This window comes from Micropterus salmoides, unplaced genomic scaffold (genome assembly GCF_014851395.1).
Source record: "Micropterus salmoides isolate LMB-PRFRI ecotype aquatic unplaced genomic scaffold, ASM1485139v1 Ms_hic_scaffold_20, whole genome shotgun sequence".
NCBI classification, from domain to species: domain Eukaryota; kingdom Metazoa; phylum Chordata; class Actinopteri; order Centrarchiformes; family Centrarchidae; genus Micropterus; species Micropterus salmoides.
This window is the reverse complement of record NW_024041151.1, coordinates 680266-698481: the sequence shown is the minus strand read 5'-3', so window position 1 is coordinate 698481 and position 18216 is coordinate 680266. Positions and strand designations below refer to the sequence as shown.

At 42.5% G+C, this 18216-nt stretch overlaps 1 protein-coding gene and 1 long non-coding RNA gene across 2 annotated transcripts; both read left to right on the top strand.

Moving 5' to 3' along the window:
• LOC119914018 lies at nt 1-12859 on the top strand. The gene is made up of 2 exons (XR_005446702.1): nt 1-45; nt 12681-12859. It is a non-coding gene; the product is annotated as an uncharacterized LOC119914018 (long non-coding RNA).
• Nucleotides 12860-13962: 1103 nt separating this feature from the next.
• LOC119914921 (uncharacterized protein DDB_G0271670-like) lies at nt 13963-16424 on the top strand (the record flags this gene model as incomplete). The annotated part of the gene is made up of 2 exons (XM_038734464.1): nt 13963-14528; nt 15486-16424. Coding segments are annotated over 2 exons (1182 nt in total), but the record flags the coding sequence as incomplete, so codon positions are not given.
• Between the last annotated feature and the right edge of the window lie 1792 nt (nt 16425-18216).

The following is an 18216-nucleotide window of genomic DNA, read 5'->3' as shown; positions in this document are numbered from 1 at the left end:
TTTCAGTGGCACGAGGACACTCGTATCTGCGGATATCTGATAGCGGTGAGTCCCAAACTGGCTGTGTCACCTTCACTGGGAACTATGAGCCCCGTTAAACAGACTGTTTTCAGGCAAAGACAAAAGGGTTTAAACCCAACAGTGAGGAAACATCGCAGAATGAACTTCTTCCAAATTCTCAATCACTCTAAAATTCTCTGGGATCCACGCTCCAAACCTAAGGGATTATTAGGGGGACATTTAACATTCGTAGTATCGTCTCAAAGAGTAATCAGCTGCAACATTTATTGACTCTAATCTGGATTTTCTCTGTATTTAGGAAACATGGCTAAATAAATTCTCTCATTAGATTACATAGATCTTAGCCATGTTTTTGGCACAGTATGTTTAAGCTCTGCATCACGTGCATATAATACAAACAAGAAACTGACATTACACTTCACAACATGTAACAATACCAACAACAACAATACTTCTGGGTATTTTTAATGTTCCTGAGAACGTGTTCAGGAGGGTCAGAGACAGGTAAGGGGGTATTATTAATCTATGTTAAAGAGACAATTAGGTGCAGTCTCATTGAATGGATTGTATTAGATTGAATATTTCATTGTCTCCAGAAATGTCTTTTACTGTTGTCTGTCTGTATCGACCACCATCATCTAACAGCTTGTTTTATGAGCAGCTATACAAAATACTTATATATATATATATATATATATATATATATATATATATATATAAATGTAATTTATAATAATGTAATATTTTAATAGGGTGTCAGTTTTCTTTCTTTTTAGTTTTGTCCTTGCCCCTGCTTGTTAATCCATTCTGGCTGCTATTGTTATGGATGCCATCCCCTGTATGTATAACATATACCCCTGTAATAATAAATAACAACAACAACACAAAAAAAGGGAAAAAGGAAAAAAAATACAGAAAAGGGATTTAGTCAGTCTATTGGTGGTATGATAGTATGATAATAGTTATGTAATTGAGTGATAGAGTGTAAAATAAGAGAGAGAAAAAGGAAGAGAAAATAATGAACCAAGACAGAAAAACAGAATGGTAGATTGGAGGAAATTTTGTGTCTGAGAATATAGCCTACTAGTTAGATATCAAGTGTTGTATCGTTTTTTGGAAATATATGTTATAGCTGAGGTCTGTGGATATGCACGTGGCTTTAATCTTGGGGTAGATTTGAGTTAAAGAAAGTTACGAATGTATCCCAGGTTTCACTAAAAGCTGATATTTTTCTTGTTTTGTGAGCTGTTATTTTTTCTAGTGAAATATATTCTGTAAGTAAATTAATCCAATGAGTGATGTGACAAGAATTCTTGGATTTCCAGTTTTGAAAGATTACTTTCTTAGCAACAGCTAGAGAAACGAGTAGTGGGTTTTTATATTTATTTGGTAGGGTAATTTGTGTAATATCTCCCAGAAGGTAGGGTAATTTTGTGTAATATCTCCCAGAAGGCATAATGATGGGGAAAAATGGGATTCTGCACCCCAAGATCTGGGAAAGTTTGTTAGTTACTGTTGTCCAAAAGAGTGAACTGGTTGGCAGGTCCAAGTGGCATGGAGATAATTGTCTGTTATACCTAAGGTGCATTGAGAACAGATATCGGTATCGACCAGTCCCATTTTAAACATTTTGTATTGAGTGAGGTGTATTCTGTTGATATTTTTGTATTGTATGCAATGAGTTGCAAGTTTGTGTTGGTGGTCATGGAGAAAATAGTATTGCAGATTTGTGTCCAGACCTCAGGGTTGAGAGAGACTACTAAATCGTTATCCCATTCTGAAATTGGAAGTGTTATGGAGGCATCTGTACAGAATATGAGCTTGTAGAGTTTGGAGACAATATTTTTTGTATCTGTGATTTTTAATATCTCATCACTTAATTTGGGCGGTTGTAATGTGTTATTGGTAATGTTAATTCTGGATTCAATGAAGGATTTTAATTGTTGATAGTTGAGGAATTTGTCTCTCCCAACGTGCATTGAATAATATAAGTTATTTTCAACTAGGTGATTCTGCTGCGTTGCCATGATGGAAAATACACAGGGGTGTTATACAGTTTTAAATCCAGATTATGCCAAATTGGGGTATATTCGCAAGGTGTTATCAGCGATCTGGTAATTTAATTAGTTTTCCACCAGGCTGTGAGAGTTGATGAGATTGTGATATTTGTACAGTACTTCAGTTTTTTGATTGATGGTGGTAAGATGGCAAGGTCTGCAATTGATGTGGGTGTACATTGATTTTGTTCTAGTTCTAGCCATGTGTTATTTAACTTGCTAAGCTTTTGGGTCCATTTGAATAAATATTGTAATTGATTTGCCAGAAAGTAGTAAAGAAAATGTAGTGCTTCCAAGCCTCCTTGTGATTTCCTGTTTTGTAATGTTGAAAGTGAGATTCTTGGTTTTTTGTTTTTCCAGTAGTTAGTGAGTCTAGTCTTTTGAACCATTTGTCGGTGGGGGTGATGGGAAGCACTGAGAACAGGTAATTAATCTGAGGTAATGTTTTCATTTTAACCGATGCGATTCGTCCAATGAGAGTGAGTGGAAGTTTGGTCCATCGTTTAAAGTCATCTTCTATTTTTGTAACAGAGGGGTGTAGTTGAGGTGGAAGAGGTCTGACATCTCAAATATTAATGCCTAAATATTTTATGTTGCCAGTTTAGAGAGGGAAGGAGGAGTCTTGAGCTGCAGAATCCCACGCATCTATAGATAGCGGTAGTATAGTTTATTTCTTCCAGTTTATTATTATTAATATTATTATTTTATTAATAATGTTAAATGTGTCCTGTAGTGACACAGATGGATTTTTTAGATACAATAATAAATCATCTGCATAAAGACTAATTTTATGTTGTGAGCTGGCATCCTGGATTCCATCAATTTTATTGTTTTGTTGTATTGCTGCTGCGAGTGGTTCAATGAAAATGGCAAATAGGGATTGTGAGAGTGGGCATCCTTGTCTGGTTCCCTGATGAAGTGTGAAGCTAGGTGAGGTGATCTGGTTTGTAATCACTGAAGCTCTAGGTGACGTGTACAGTGTTCTTATCCAATGGATGAACAACTCTCCAAAACCAAAGTTGCATAGGGTGCTAAATAGAAAAGTCCAGTTTACTTTGTCAAAAGCTTTTTCGGCATCTAATGATACGTTTATGGTTTTGTCTTGTCTTTGCTGTGATATATCGATTAAGTTAAATAGTCTACGGAGGTTATCTGAAGCATTTCTGTATTTGATGAAGCCTGTCTGATCTGGGTGCATTAGTTTTTGCTTAACTGTCTCTATTCTTGTTGCTAGGGATTTTGTAATAATTTTAATTTTAGATCAGTATTAATAAGCGAGAGAGGGCGGTAGCTAGAGGGGTGAGTTGGATCTTTGTTAGGTTTCAATAAAAGTGTTATGACGGCAGTATTCATTAAATTCAATTCAATTTTATTTATATAGCGCCAAATCACAACAACAGTTATCTCACAGCGCTTTTCATAAAAGAGCAGGTCTAGACCGAACTCTGTGATGATATTTACAGAAGCCCAACAGTTCCCACCAAGAGCAAGCACTAGGCGACAGAGGCAAGGAAAAACTTCCTTTTAAGAGGCAGAAACCTCGAGCAGAACCATGGCTCAGGGTGGGCGGCCATCTGCCTCGACCGGTTGGGGTGAGAGAGAGAGAGAGAGAGAGAGAGAGAGAGAGAGAGATGTAAGGAGAGAGAGAGGGGAGGGAGGCAGCCTACACAATATACACACAGAGGTACACACAGTGAAGGTAATGTTGCTATAGACTAAATGAAAAATGGTACAGATATTTATAATAGTGTTAATGGTAACCATCGTAATGTTAATGATTATAATAACAATAATAACAATAAGACTAGCAACAATAGTCGTTGCAGTAGAGGGTGTCGAGCAGGAACACGGGGGCAGCAGGTGACCCGCAACCACAGATCCAGACTCCACAGCTCCAGAGCCAGAAAACCTGCAGGAAGTGATAGGAGGAGAGAGGAGAGAGACGAGAAAGCACAAGACTACCAGAAAGGGGAGAAGTTGTGTTAGTAACATGCAATAATGGGATAAGGTTGCATACAGAGGGAGAGAAAGTAGAGGAGAGAGGAGCTCAGTGCATCATGGGAAATCCCCCGGCAGTCTAGGCCTATAGCAGCATAACTAAGGGATGGTTCAGGACTACCTGAGCCAGCCCTAACTATAAGCTTTATCAAAGAGGAAAGTCTTAAGCCTACTCTTAAATGTGGAGATGGTGTCTGCCTCCTGAACCCAAACTGGAACCTGGTTCCACAGGAGAGGAGCTTGATAGCTGAACGCTCTGGCTCCTAGTCTACTTTTGGAGACTCTAGGAACCACAAGTAACCCTGCATTCTGGGAGCGCAGTGCTCTGGTGGGGTAGTAAGGTACTATGAGCTCTTTAAGATAAGATGGTGCCTGACCATTAAGAGCTTTGTAGGTAAGAAGAATGATTTTAAATTCTATTCTGGATTTTACTGGAAGCCAATGCAAAGAAGCTAAAACAGGAGAAATGTGATCTCTTTTCCTGGTTCCTGTCAGAACACGTGCTGCAGCATTCTGGATCAGCTGAAGAGTCTTAATGGACTTTTTCGAGCAGCCTGATAATAAGGAATTGCAGTAATCCAGCCTAGAAGTAACAAATGCATGGACTAGTTTTTCTGCATCATTTTTAGACAGGATGTTCCTGATTTTCGCAATATTATGTAGGTGAAAAAAGGCGGTCCTTGAAATTTGCTTAATGTGAGACTTAAACGACATGTCCTGATCAAAGATAACTCCAAGATTCCTCACAGTGGTGCTGGAGGCCAAGGCGATGCCATCCAGGGAAACTATATCTTTAGATAATGCGTCACGGAGGTGCTTAGGCCCCAGAGCAATAACTTCAGTTTTATCTGAGTTTAACATGAGAAAATTACAGGTCATCCAGGTTTTAACATCCTGAAGGCACATTTGAAGTTTAGCTAACTGATGAGTTTCATCTGGCTTGATCGATAGATATAACTGAGTATCATCTGCATAACAATGAAAGCTTATGGAATGTTTCCTGATAATATTGCCTAAAGGAAGCATATATAAAGTGAAGAGGATTGGTCCAAGGACAGATCCTTGAGGAACTCCATGAGTAACTTTGGCGTGCATGGAGGACTCATCGTTAACATGTACAAACTGAAATCGATCTGATAAATAGGACTTAAACCAGCTTAGAGCGGTTCCTTTAATGCCAATGAAATTTCCAGTCTCTGCAATAGGATCTGATGGTCAATGGTATCAAATGCAGCACTAAGATCTAATAAAACCAGTACAGAGACAAGTCCTTTGTCTGATGCAATAAGGAGGTCATTAGTAATTTTCACCAGTGCTGTCTCTGTGCTATGATGAGCTCTAAATCCTGAAAATCCTCAAATAAACTATTGCTCTGTAGAAAGTCACACAGCTGTTTAGCAACTGCTTTCTCCAGAACCTTAGAGAGAAATGGAAGGTTAGATATAGGTCTATAGTTGGCTAAAACATCCGGATCAAGTTTGGGCTTTTTCAGAAGAGGTTTAATTACAGCTACTTTAAAGTACTGTGGTACATAGCCTGTTGATAAAGATAGATTGATCATATCTAGTATAGAGGTGCTGACTAAGGGTAAAACATCTTTAAGCAGCCTAGTCGGGATGGGGTCTAAGAGGCAGGTTGATGGTTTAGATGAAGAAATTATTGAAGTTAGTTGGTAAAGATTGAGGGAAGCAAAACAGTCTAAACATGTATCTGGTTCTACAGCTGTTTCTAAGGTTCCTGAGTTAAGAGATAAGTCGGTGCCAATTGAGGGCAGGTCTTGGTGAATTTTGTCTCTAATAGCTAGAATTTTATCATTAAAGAAGCTCATGAAATCGTAACTACTGAGAGCTATGGGAATACTTGGCTCAATAGAGCTGTGACTCTCTGTCAGCCTGGCTACAGTGCTGAAAAGAAACCTGGGGTTGTTCCTATTTTCCTCTATTAATGACGAGTAGTACGCTGCTCTGGCATTACGGAGGGCCTTCCTATAAGTTTTAAGACTATCTTGCCAAATTAAACGAGAATTTTCCACTTTGGTGGAACGCCAATTCCTCTCAAGTTTCCGTGATATTTGCTTTAATTTGCGAGTTTCAGTATTATACCATGGAGCTAACCGTCTTTGTTTTAGTATTTTCTTTTTTAGAGGGGCTACAGAGTCGAGTGTCATTCGCAGCGAGCCTGCAGCACTATCAACAAGATGATCGATTTGGGAGGGACTGAAATTAGCATAGGAGTCCTCCGTTACTTTGTGACTTGATAATGAATTTAATACTGATGGAATCGCATCCTTAAATTTAGCTACAGCTCTATCAGACAGACATCTTGTATAGACATTTTTGCCCAATGGCGAGTAGTTCAGCAATACAAACTCAAAAGTTATCAAACAGTGGTCGGATAAAGAGGGATTCTGTGGGAACACCACTAAATGTTCAATTTCAATACCATACACCAAAACAAGGTCGAGGGTGTGGTTAAAACAGTGAGTCGGTTCATGAACACTCTGAGAGAAGCCGATGGAATCTAACAAGAGATAAACGCAGTACTGAAGCTGTCATTCTCAACGTCCACATGAATATTAAAATCTCCTACAATAATAACTTTGTCCGTTTTAAGGACTAAAGTTGACAAAAACTCTGCAAATTCAGATAAGAATTCAGAGTACGGGCCAGGTGCTCGGTACACTATAACAAAAAGAATTGGTTGCAGTGATTTCCAACTTGGGTGCGAAAGACTAAGAACAAGACTTTCAAATGAGTTATAGTTTAGTTTAGGTTTAGAGCTGATTAATAGGCTAGAGTCGAAGATAGCTGCAACTCCACCTCCTCGGCCTGTGCCTCGAGGAATGTGAGTATTAATATGACTGGGAGGGGTGGATTCATTTAGGCTAACATATTCTCCATCACCCAGCCAGGTTTCAGTAAGACCAAATAAATCAATATCATAATCTGATATTAGTTCATTTACTAGTACACCTTTAGAAGAGAGAGATCTGATGTTTAAGAGTCCACATTTAATCTCCTATTAGTTCACTATTGCTCTTGTGGTTTTAATTTTTATGAGTTTTTATGCCGTCTTCTGTTTACCTTTTTAAATAATTTCATGGTCGGGGGGCAGACACCGTCACTATAGGATTTTCACTAAGTAACTCCTGAAATGGAGGAGCAGAGAAGTGTGTTAGACTGCGACTCTGCCTCCTGGTCTCAACTCTGGGTTGTCATGGATTTGGTCCACTAATAAACCACCAGATTTCTAGAAATGAGAGCTGTGGGATGGATGCCGTCTCTCCGGATCAGACCAGGTCTTCCCCAGAAAGTCTGCCAATGATCAACAAAGCCCACATCGTTTGCTGGACACCACCTCGACAACTAGCGGCGGAATGACGACATGCGGCTATACATGTCATCACTGGTCAGATTTGGTCCAGAGAAAACTACGGTGTCCGACATTGTTTTTGCATACGTACACACCGACTCAACATTAATCTTAGTGACCTCCGATTGGCGTAACCGGGAGTCATTACCGCCGACGTGAATAACAATCTTACTGTATTTACGTTTATCCTTAGCCAGCAGTTTCAAATAAGACTCAATGTCGCCCGCTCTGGCCCCAGGGATGCACTTAACTATGGCCGCTGGCTTCGCTAAATTCACGTTTCTCAAAATGGAGCTGCCAATGATCAGAGTTGGTTTCTCAGCGGGTGTGTCGCTGAGTGGGGAAAATCTGTTAGAAACGTGAACAGGTTGATGATGCCCCGTGGACTTTGAATGCTTACGACTATTCCTCCTTCGGACAGTCACCCAGCCCCCCCCTTTCCTGGCTGCACAGGGGATGCCGGGGGACGGCTACCAGAGGCTAACTCAGGCCGTTCCGCACCGACTACCGGGGACTGGCTAGCTACAGTAGCTAAAGACTGATCTACCAAGGTGCGGAGCCGGACTTCTAAATCACTGAGCCTCGCCTCCATGTCTATAAATAAACTACACTTATTACATGTACCATTACCGCTAAAGGAGGCAGAGGAGTAACTAAACATCTGACACACCGAGCAGGAGAAAGTAGGAGAGAGAGAGGGAGAAGGAGAAGCCATCGCTAGCTGCTAAGCTAAAGTCGCTAACGGCTAAGCTAAGTACTGTAGCGTCAGCTACCAAAACTTTAGAACAACTATGAGATTGAACAGCAGTCACTAAAAGATGGAAAGAACTGTGAGTGCTTAGGCAAAATTACTGTAAAGAATAAGTGTTTAGCGAACAGTTGGCCGCTGTAATCAAACAAATGTAACTGTTATTTAGCGAGAGCAGCACAACACGGTACCAACACACAAGCACCGGAAACGGAAATGAGTCGACACGCTTACCGCAATACGTCAGCCAACAAGACATTGTGCATTCAGTGGAATGATATTTTCGAAAGCCAAATTGCAGAGCTAATTCATGTGTTAGGGTATCGTCGAAGTATCTTTGATTTCTGTAGTTACTCTAAAAAATAGTGGTGATAGAATATCTCAGAAGTGTTTATAGAATTCGTCCAGGAATCCTTCTGGTCCAGGTGATTTATTGTTTGGCATTTTATTTAAGGCTGTATAGAGTTCTTCAGGAGTAAGTGGTGTGTCTAGAAGGTTGGCTTGTTCTCTAGTCAGTGTAGGTAGGTCCAGATTATCTAAGAAGTTGTCTATTTCTGATTGGTTAGGTTCGTGCTTTGAGGAATACAGATTGTTATAAAAGTTATAAAAGAAATTGTTTATGTTCTGCGGATTGTGGGTTATAGTACCTGTTGTATTGAGTATGGATGGAATAACTACTACTACTAATTTGTTTGCTTTATTACAACAATGAAATTTTTCATATTTAAGTTGTTGGATGAGCTACTGTTTGTTTTTGTGTGTGATAATTTAACAACTATAAAAAAGTAATGTCCTCCTTCACAAGGAAGGTGCAACACTAACCTAGACAAAAAAAACTTTACCATGGCTTAATGAAACGTTTTGACAACAAATGAAAGAATGAGACCTGGCACTGAAAAGAGCACTTAAACCAGGTAATAGTAGTGATCTTTACATCACTTCGAAATAAGGTAGTAAGGAATATAAGTTTTTTTCTTAGTGTTTCTTTCGTTTTCGTTTTTTTTTTCTATAGACAGTACTCACAAAGGTATAACTATCAAGATTAAATTAAAAATTGCCCGGAGTTCTCCTTTAATGAAACCAGGGGAAATGGAAAACTCGTCTGGAAAAATCTCAATAGACTGACTGGACGTAATAAAGACCAGAGAATAAAGAAACCTGAAGTTATGGTTAATGGAATTTAAACACATGATCATGACTTGATAGAAGGTACTTTCAATATTTTTTTTATGAATTCAATTGAGGAGTTGGCTGAGAGCTTCTCTCCTAGAACTACAGCTTGTATCCCCATCAATGATGCCAAACCATTTTTTTTAGAATAACATAAATAACTGAATCAGAGGTTAAAAACATTATAACCTCCTTAAAAGACTCAAAAGCAAAGGATGCTTATGGATTGGATATCATCCATCCATCCATCTATCCATCGTGGACAGGTCGCCAGTCCATCACAAGGCCACACATATACAAACAACCACTCACACTCACATTCACACCTAAGGACAATGTTGGAGATTACCGATTATCCTAGCCTGCATGTCTTTGGATGGTGGGAGGAAGCCAGAGCACCCGGAGAGAACGCACGCAGACACGGGGAGAGCATGCAAACTCCACACAGAAAGGCCAAGGTTCGAACCCACAACCTTCTTGCTGTGAGGCAAGAAGGTCGTGCTAACCACTGCAGCACCGCACCACATTTCTTACATCAAACAAGGATATCTATTTTGTCCAATTGCTCTTTGATCAACTTATCAAATAAGAATGGAATTTTTCCAAGCACCTGGAATCTGACTGTTATGACACCCATTTTTAAGGCAGGTGACGGAACCACTGTGGCAAAGCAGCTGACTACTCATCTGAGCACATATCACTTTCCTTTGCATCCAATGCAATTTGGATTCTGTTCCAATCACTCTATCGAAAAAGCAACTGTTATTTTATTGAAAATATAAAATCAAAATTAGATGAACGTGGTGAAATAGGAGCAGTTTTTTGAATCAAAAGAAGGCTTTTGACACAGTAAACCACGAGGTACTCCTCACAAACTATCCATTTTTAATTTTTCCAAAGATGCAATTAAATGGATGAACTCATACTTAACAAACAGGAAGCAAAGTGTACGTATTGGTTATACTCAGTCTACATACCTAAATTGTAATATTGGTGTTCCCCAAGAGTCAATGCTGGGCCCAATTTTGTTAAGCTTGTATATTAATGACCTACCCTTAGCCTGTCCCTCTGTCAACATACAAATGTATGCTGACGACACAGACTATATGTGCATGCAAAAAACAAACAACAAGCTGCAAAGAAAATAACTGCAGCCATGGCACAGGTTTCTAACTGGCTAAATAATTCATGTTTACACTTGAATGTAAACAAAACTGTGTGCATGTGTGTGCAAGTCCCCACAACCCGATGTTTTTGCTACATCACACTGGTGTCTAATTATAAATACCTGGGAATCATAATAGATTCAAAGATGACAGTTAAAAAGCAGTTAAAAAATCACCAACATGATTAAATTCAATTTGGCTAATTTTAGACATATCAGACCATATTTAACAACAGAGGTAGCCAACCTCTCTATTTTACATATACAACATATTGCTTTACAAGCTGGTCCAAAACAAACACTACAACTCTGAAATTGGGTCACTGTACAAACAGACAAAAATCTTGAAAGGTCAATAGCTATCATCACTGTCATATAATTAAACAAATACAATCTATTCAGTTTAGATAGTTTTAAAAATTTGCAGATCCTTGCCTTGTTTTTAAGGTGTTACATGGGCTAGCCCCTACCGCACTAAAGAGAGAGGGGACTGTATTGTACAGTACAGATGTAGTAAGTTTGGACAGACAGCATTCTGAGTTAGAGCTACCTGTTACAGGAATAGTTCACCTGTTGAATTGAGAGAATGCAACAACTTTTTAACTTTTAAATATAAACTTATGACATATATATATAGATAGATAGATAGAGATATAGAGATATATGTATTTTCAAGAAGTTACATAATCTTAATCTTTTTACATACTGTACTTCTGTCACTTTTGTCATGTATTTATGTATTATCTTGTATTTCATATTTCTTGCAGTACTTGTCTAGGCATTATACCGATAATAATTATAACTAAATTGTTTGTATTTTATACATTTATCACTTTTGTAATGTAGTTATGCAGTATAATTTTTAATTTTTTTTTTTGCAGTACTTGTTGAAGCAATGTACTGAAGTATTGATGATGTTGGGCATTAATTGGTTATAACCTGCTCAGGGACTACGGATGAAAATGAGCTATTTAGCTAACTCCAGTACATTTACAATCTTTAGATATTGTAATTTAGACATCAAGTCTAACTATGGCGTTGATTACTGTAATGTGCACTGTCCCTGTTAAATAAATATATAAATAAATAAAAATTGATTGCACCTCGCGGGAGATGACACTCATACTGTATATGCTGACAAAAAGATGGATGTAAATCTCTGCAGGTACCGTACAACATCTGTTCTGCCAAATTATGCATTGACCTCTTAAACTCTTTTTCAGACACGTTGCTGTGCTGTGCTGTAATAAACGCAGTTAGTGAATCTCAAGGAATGCTACTTTTCCTAAGTGTAATAATTATTGATGACTCTAAACATTGTTAAATATGTACTTCGAATCATTTATTCCCACTGATGAACCCAATAACAGAATAGTATATCGTTTTTAAACTGTAGCTTTACTTGGAGGTGCATGGCTCTCCTTAGCAGTCAGGCAGGACGCTGCAGCTGCTCCCCCCGGCTCTCTGCCTTTCAACCCTTTGTGTCCCTCCTGTTCAGGTGCAGCCACTTATCCTAATCGTATCTGACTAGTATCTAACTGAACAGTGATGCCGTTACAGTACAAAGCCAAATCTAACGTTGCCCGTTTGTAAGGTTTACAGTTAACATTACGTCAGCTAACTGAAAGCTGAGCCTTTACTTCACACAGATGCCTTTTCTTCAAAGTATTATCACCCTGATGTCTAACACTTCTCTAATACATTTTGTCTTCTCTCTTTTTGTTGACTTCTCTTTGACTCTTTAAAAACTGTGGTCAAAACACACTCCCATTAACTTAGCATCGGTAGCACAGCTTGGGGCTGCTTGTTGTGTATTGTAGCTGAGTGAGGCCAACAGACAATTAATATAATTTAAACAGGTGAGTTATAAAAAACTTCACCCCCTTCACAGTTGTCATAAAGGGCAAAATTAGCGATATGCACTAAAACCATCTTTTGTACCAGGCTTGTGTTTATGTTTATTAATGCTGTAAAGGGCATTTTAAACATGGTGGTCAATGGAGATTGACTCCCTTTGGGAGCCAGCCTCAAGTGGCCACTCGATGAATTGCAGTTTATTGCTCTCCCGGTTTGGCTTCAGCCCGGAGACCAGAAGCCGCTTGGTGGAAACACCTGTGTGGGTATCACATGTCTCTCTCTGTCTCCACAGAGCCTTTCTGGTCAGCTGAGCAGCAGCAGAGAGGAAAACCTTCAGACTGAAGTTTGATTTAGAATCCAGCTGTTCAACAGACTGCAGAGGAACTCTTACTGAGAATGGCTGAAAGTCCAAGAAGTGGGAGCAGAGACCTGCCTCCTCATCTGTCTGTATTAAAGAGCAAACTCATCAAACATGCAGCTTCATTCGTCAGAGAATTTAACAACGCTGAACACAGGATGAGAGAGATTGTAGGAAGGTTTCAGAAGATCCCTGCTGAAGTAAAACAGATGCAGCAGGAAACAGATGCAGTCAGATCAACAGGGGCTGTTAATGGAGGACTTGGATTCATGATCTTTGTGGTTTTGTTTACTTTAGGGGTGAGCTTATTAGTAGCAGGAGCAGTAGCAGCTGGGGCATTAGTGTTAGGAGCAGTAGTAGCTCAAGTAGCAGCAGCTGCAGTAAGAGAAGGCAAAAGACAAAAGTCAGTGGCAGCAGCAGTAGTAGCAGGAGCAGCAGCAGTACCAGCAGCAGTAGCAGCAAGCACAGCAGCATTTGTAAGAAGAGCAGCACCAGTTGCAGCAGCAGCAGCAGCTGTACCAGTAGCAGTAACAGCAGCAATAGCAGGAGCAGCAGCAACAGCAGTAGCAGGACCAGTTCTACTAGAAGCAGCAGCAGTAGTAGTAGCAGTAGTAATAACACCTGTGGCAGTATCAGTTCCAGCAGTAGAAGCAGCAGTAGGAGCAGCAGCAGCAGCAGTAGCAGCAGCATTTGTAAGAGCAGTAGCAGCAGCATTTGTAAGAGTAGCAGCAGCAGCAGAAGCAGCAGTAATAAGAGGAGCAGCAGCAGCAAGCACAGCAGCAACAGCAGCAGCAAGCACAGCAGCATTTGTAAGAAGAGTAGCAGCAGCAGCAGCAAGCACAGCAGCATTTGTAAGAAGAGCAGCAGAAGCAGCGGTAGTACCAGCAGCAGAAGCAGCAGTAGTACCAGCAGCAGTAGCAAAAGCAGCAGTAGCAGAAGCAGCAGTAGTACCAGGAGCAAGCACAGCAGCATTTGTAAGAAGAGCAGCAGCAGCAGCAGCAGCAAGCACAGAAGCATTTGTAAGAGCAGCAGCAGCAAACACGGCAGCATTTGTAAGAAGAGCAGCAGCAGAAGCTGCATCAAGCATGGCAGCATTTGTAAGAAGAGCAGCAGCAAGCACAGCAGCATTTTTAAGAAGAGCAGCAGTAGCAGAAGCAGCAGTAGAACGAGCAGCCGCAAGCACAGCAGCATTTGTAAGAAGAGCAGCTGAAGCAGTAGTACCAGCAGCAGTAGTACCAGCAGCAGTAGCAGCAAGCACAGCAGCATTTGTAAGAAGAGTAGCAGCAGCAGGAGGAAGCACAGCAGCATTTGTAAGAAGAGTAGCAGCAGCAGCAGCAGCAAGCACGGCAGCATTTGTAAGAAGAGCAGTAGCAAGCACGGCAGCATTTGTAAGAAGAGCAGAAGCAGCGAGCACAGCAGCATTTGTAAGAAGAGCAGCAGCAGAAGCTGCATCAAGCACGGCAGCATTTGTAAGAAGAGCAGCAGCAGCAGCAAGCACAGCAGCATTTGTAAGAAGAGTAGCAGCAGCAGGAGGAAGCACAGCAGCATTTGTAAGAAGAGTAGCAGCAGCAGCAGCAGCAAGCACGGCAGCATTTGTAAGAAGAGCAGCAGCAAGCACGGCAGCATTTGTAAGAAGAGCAGAAGCAGCGAGCACGGCAGCATTTGTAAGAAGAGCAGCAGCAGCAGCAAGCACAGCAGCATTTGTAAGAAGAGCAGCAGTAGCAGAAGCAGCAGTAGTACGAGCAGCCGCAAGCACGGCAGCATTTGTAAGAAGAGCAGCTGAAGCAGTAGTACCAGCAGCAGTAGTACCAGCAGCAGTAGCAGCAAGCACAGCAGCATTTGTAAGAAGAGTAGCAGCAGCAGCAGCAAGCACAGCAGCATTTGAAAGAGCAGCAGCAGCAGGAGCAAGCACAGCAGCATTTGTAAGAAGAGCAGCAGCAGAAGCAGCAGCAAGCACGGCAGCATTTGTAAGAAGAGCAGCAGCAGAAGCAGCAGCAAGCACGGCTGCATTTGTAAGAGCAGCAGCAGCAAGCACGGCAGCATTTGTAAGAAGAGCAGCAGCAGAAGCAGCAGCAAGCACGGCTGCATTTGTAAGAGCAGCAGCAGCAAGCACGGCAGCATTTGTAAGAAGAGCAGCAGCAGAAGCAGCAGCAAGCACGGCAGCATTTGTAAGAAGAGGAGCAGCAGAAGCAGCAGCAAGCACGGCAGCATTTGTAAGAAGAGGAGCAGCTGCAGCAGCAAGCACGGCAGCATTTGTAAGAAGAGGAGCAGCTGCAGCAGCAAGCACGGCAGCATTTGTAAGAAGAGCAGCAGCAGAAGCAGCAGCAAGCACGGCAGCATTTGTAAGAAGAGGAGCAGCTGCAGCAGCAAGCACGGCAGCATTTGTAAGAAGAGGAGCAGCTGCAGCAGCAAGCACGGCAGCATTTGTAAGAAGAGCAGCAGCAGAAGCAGCAGCAAGCACGGCAGCATTTGTAAGAAGAGTAGCAGCAGCAGCAGCAGCAGCAGCAAGCACAGCAGCATTTGAAAGAGCAGCAGCAGCAGGAGGAAACACAGCAGCATTTGTAAGAGCAGCAGCAGCAAGCACAGCAGCATTTGTAAGAAGAGCAGCAGCAAGCACAGCAGCATTTGTAAGAGCAGCAGCAGCAAATACGGCAGCATTTGTAAGAAGAGCAGCAGCAGTAGTACCAGCAGCAGTAGTACCACCAGCAGCAGTAGCAGAAGCAGCAGTGGTACCAGCAGCAGTAGCAGCAGTAGTACCACCACCAGCAGTAACAGAAGCAGCAGTAGTACCAGCAGCAGTAGGAAAAGCAGCATTAGTACCACCAGCAGCAGTAGCAGCAAGCACAGCAGCATTTGTAAGAAGAGCAGCAGCAGCAGTAGTAGTAGCAGGAGCAGCAGCAACGACCGCAGTAGGACCAGTTTTAGTACCAGCAGTAGTAGTAGTAGTAGTAGCAGGAGCAGCAGCAACATCAGCAGCAGGACCAGTTCTAGTAGCAGTAGCAGCAGTAGTAGTAGCAGTAGTAACAACACGTGTGACAGTATCGGTACGAGCAGTAGAAGCAGCAGTAGGAGCAGCAAAAGCAGTAGCAGCAGGAGCAGCAGCAGCAGGAGCAGTGGTAGCAGGAGCAGCAGCAGTAGGAGCCGTAGGAGCAGTAGGAGCAGGAGTGGTTTTAGTAGCAGTAGTAGAAGCATCAGAGGCACTAATAGTTGGAGCATTAGGAGCAGCAGTAGCAGTAGGAGCAGGAGCAGCAGGAGCAGTAGAACCTGGAGCAGTAGCAGCAGGAGCAGTAGCAGCAGGAGCAGTAGCAGCAGGAGTAACAACAGCATTAGAAGCACTGGTAACAGTAACAGATGAGGCAAGAATAAGAGGAGCAGCAGTAAGAGCAGCATTAGCAGGAACAGTATTTGTAATAGTAGGAGTAGAAGCACCAGGAGCAGTAATAATAGGAGCAGTAGGAGCAGCAGTGGCAGTAATTGCAGGGGCAGTAGGGACAGTAAAACCTGGAGCACTAGCAGCTGTAGCAGTAGCAGCAGGAGCAGTAGCAGCCGAAGTAGCAGCAGCATTACAAGCACTGGTAACAGTAACAGATGAAACAACAACAGTAGGAGTAGCAGCAGCCGCTGCAGTGGCAAGAGGAGCAGAAGCAGGAGCTATTGCAGTAGCAGGAGCAGCAGCAGCAGCAGCAAACAGTAGTAGCGGCAGCAGCAGCAGTAGTAGCAGCAGCAGCAGTAGCAGGAGCAACAGCAGGAACAGCAGCAGCAGCATTAGTAGCAGTAGTAGCAGCAGCCGCTGCAGCAGCAGCAACAGTAGTAGCGGCAGCAGCAGCAGTAGTAGCAGCAGCAGCAGTAGCAGGAGCAACAGCAGGAACAGCAGCAGCAGCATTAGTAGCAGTAGTAGCAGCAGCCGCTGCAGCAGCAGCAACAGTAGCAGGAGCAACAGCAGGAACAGCAGCAGCAGCATTAGTAGCAGTAGTAGCAGCAGCCGCTGCAGCAGCAAGAGGAGCTGTAGCAGCAGTAGTAGCAGCTGCAGCAGCAGCTGTTGCTGTGGCAGGAATAGCAGCAGCAGCAGCAGCAGCAGCAGCAGGACCTGCTAGAGCAGCAGCAGCAGCAGCAGCAGCAGCAGCAGCAGTAGCAGCAGCAGCAGGAGGATTTAATGTTGTTGGTGCAAACATATTAAAAACAATGAAAGAGAATGGAAGTGCAGAGGAAGTAGAAAAGCTGGGGAAAGAATTCCTGGAGATTGTTGAACCGCTGAAGAACGAGCTGGAAGAAATAAAGACAACGTGTGAACGGTTGGAGGAAGAATCAGCTGCAGTTCAGGCTGAGAACACTCTGTCAGACATGGAGGAGTTTCAGAGGATCCTCAGACGAGTGAATGAACTGAAACGAGGGAGTGTGAGAGCTTTGGCTGTAGCTGTTACAGTGATGGAGAGGAAAGGTGCACTGCTGATGCTCTTTTTGAAGTTCTTCAGACTCACTGCGACCCCTGAAGGGGACAGAAAGTTCAGAACCTCCATCCTCAAGTCAGCTGATCAGTGTCAGAATGCCGTTCATAAGTTTGATCAGATGAAGAAGGCACTCTCCCAGTTTACAGGACAGTGAAGAGGAGGACTACGAGCTGCAGCGTGAAGCAAAAAAACATCCAGACTCCTCTACAAAATCTTCAAAGAATGATGTCTTACTGAATCTGCAGGCTGAGGTCAATCTCTACATTTACTCATTTAGCAAACACTGTTATCCAAAGCAACTTACATTTGAGGAACAACATACAAGCGTCAACAAAGGATCTACGTATACAGGACGAGATCTAAAACTGACAATACATACTAGTACTAGCTAATGGCACGTATGGCATCAGTGGGGTAAATGCCTACTAAAAAGTGCAATCAATACAAGAGAATTGTAGGCGACACTGAAAGTCGTGTAGTCTGCACGAGCCTTTACAGGTGAGAGGTGTTATCAGGAAATGTTCTCTGCAGAGTTTTCAGGAGTTTCTTGAAGTCAGAGAGGGACGCCCCTGCTCTGATGGCATGCTCGTTCCACCATCGTGGTGTCACAGATGAGAACAGGGACTGAGGTCGCTTTGTGTGAAGGGATGGCAGAGCCAGGCGGCGTTCATTGGAGGAGCGCAGTGGCCCAGAAGGAACGTAGGCTTGGATTATGGAGTTTAGGTAGATGGTGCAGACCCAGTAGGAGCTCTGTATGCAGCATTGGATGGGACATGCAGGGACTTGGACCTGATTCTGGAGAATTCTAGAATCCAGAAATTCTGTAATTCCCCCCCACCAAGGTCGAGGCAGATGGCCGCCCACCCTGAGCCATGGTTCTGCTCGAGGTTTCTGCCTCTTAAATGGAAGTTTTTCCTTGCCTCTGTCGCCTAGTGCTGCTCTTGGTGGGAACTGTTGGGCTTCTGTAAATAGCATCATAGAGTACGGTCTAGACCTGCTCTTTATGAAAAGTGCTGTGAGTT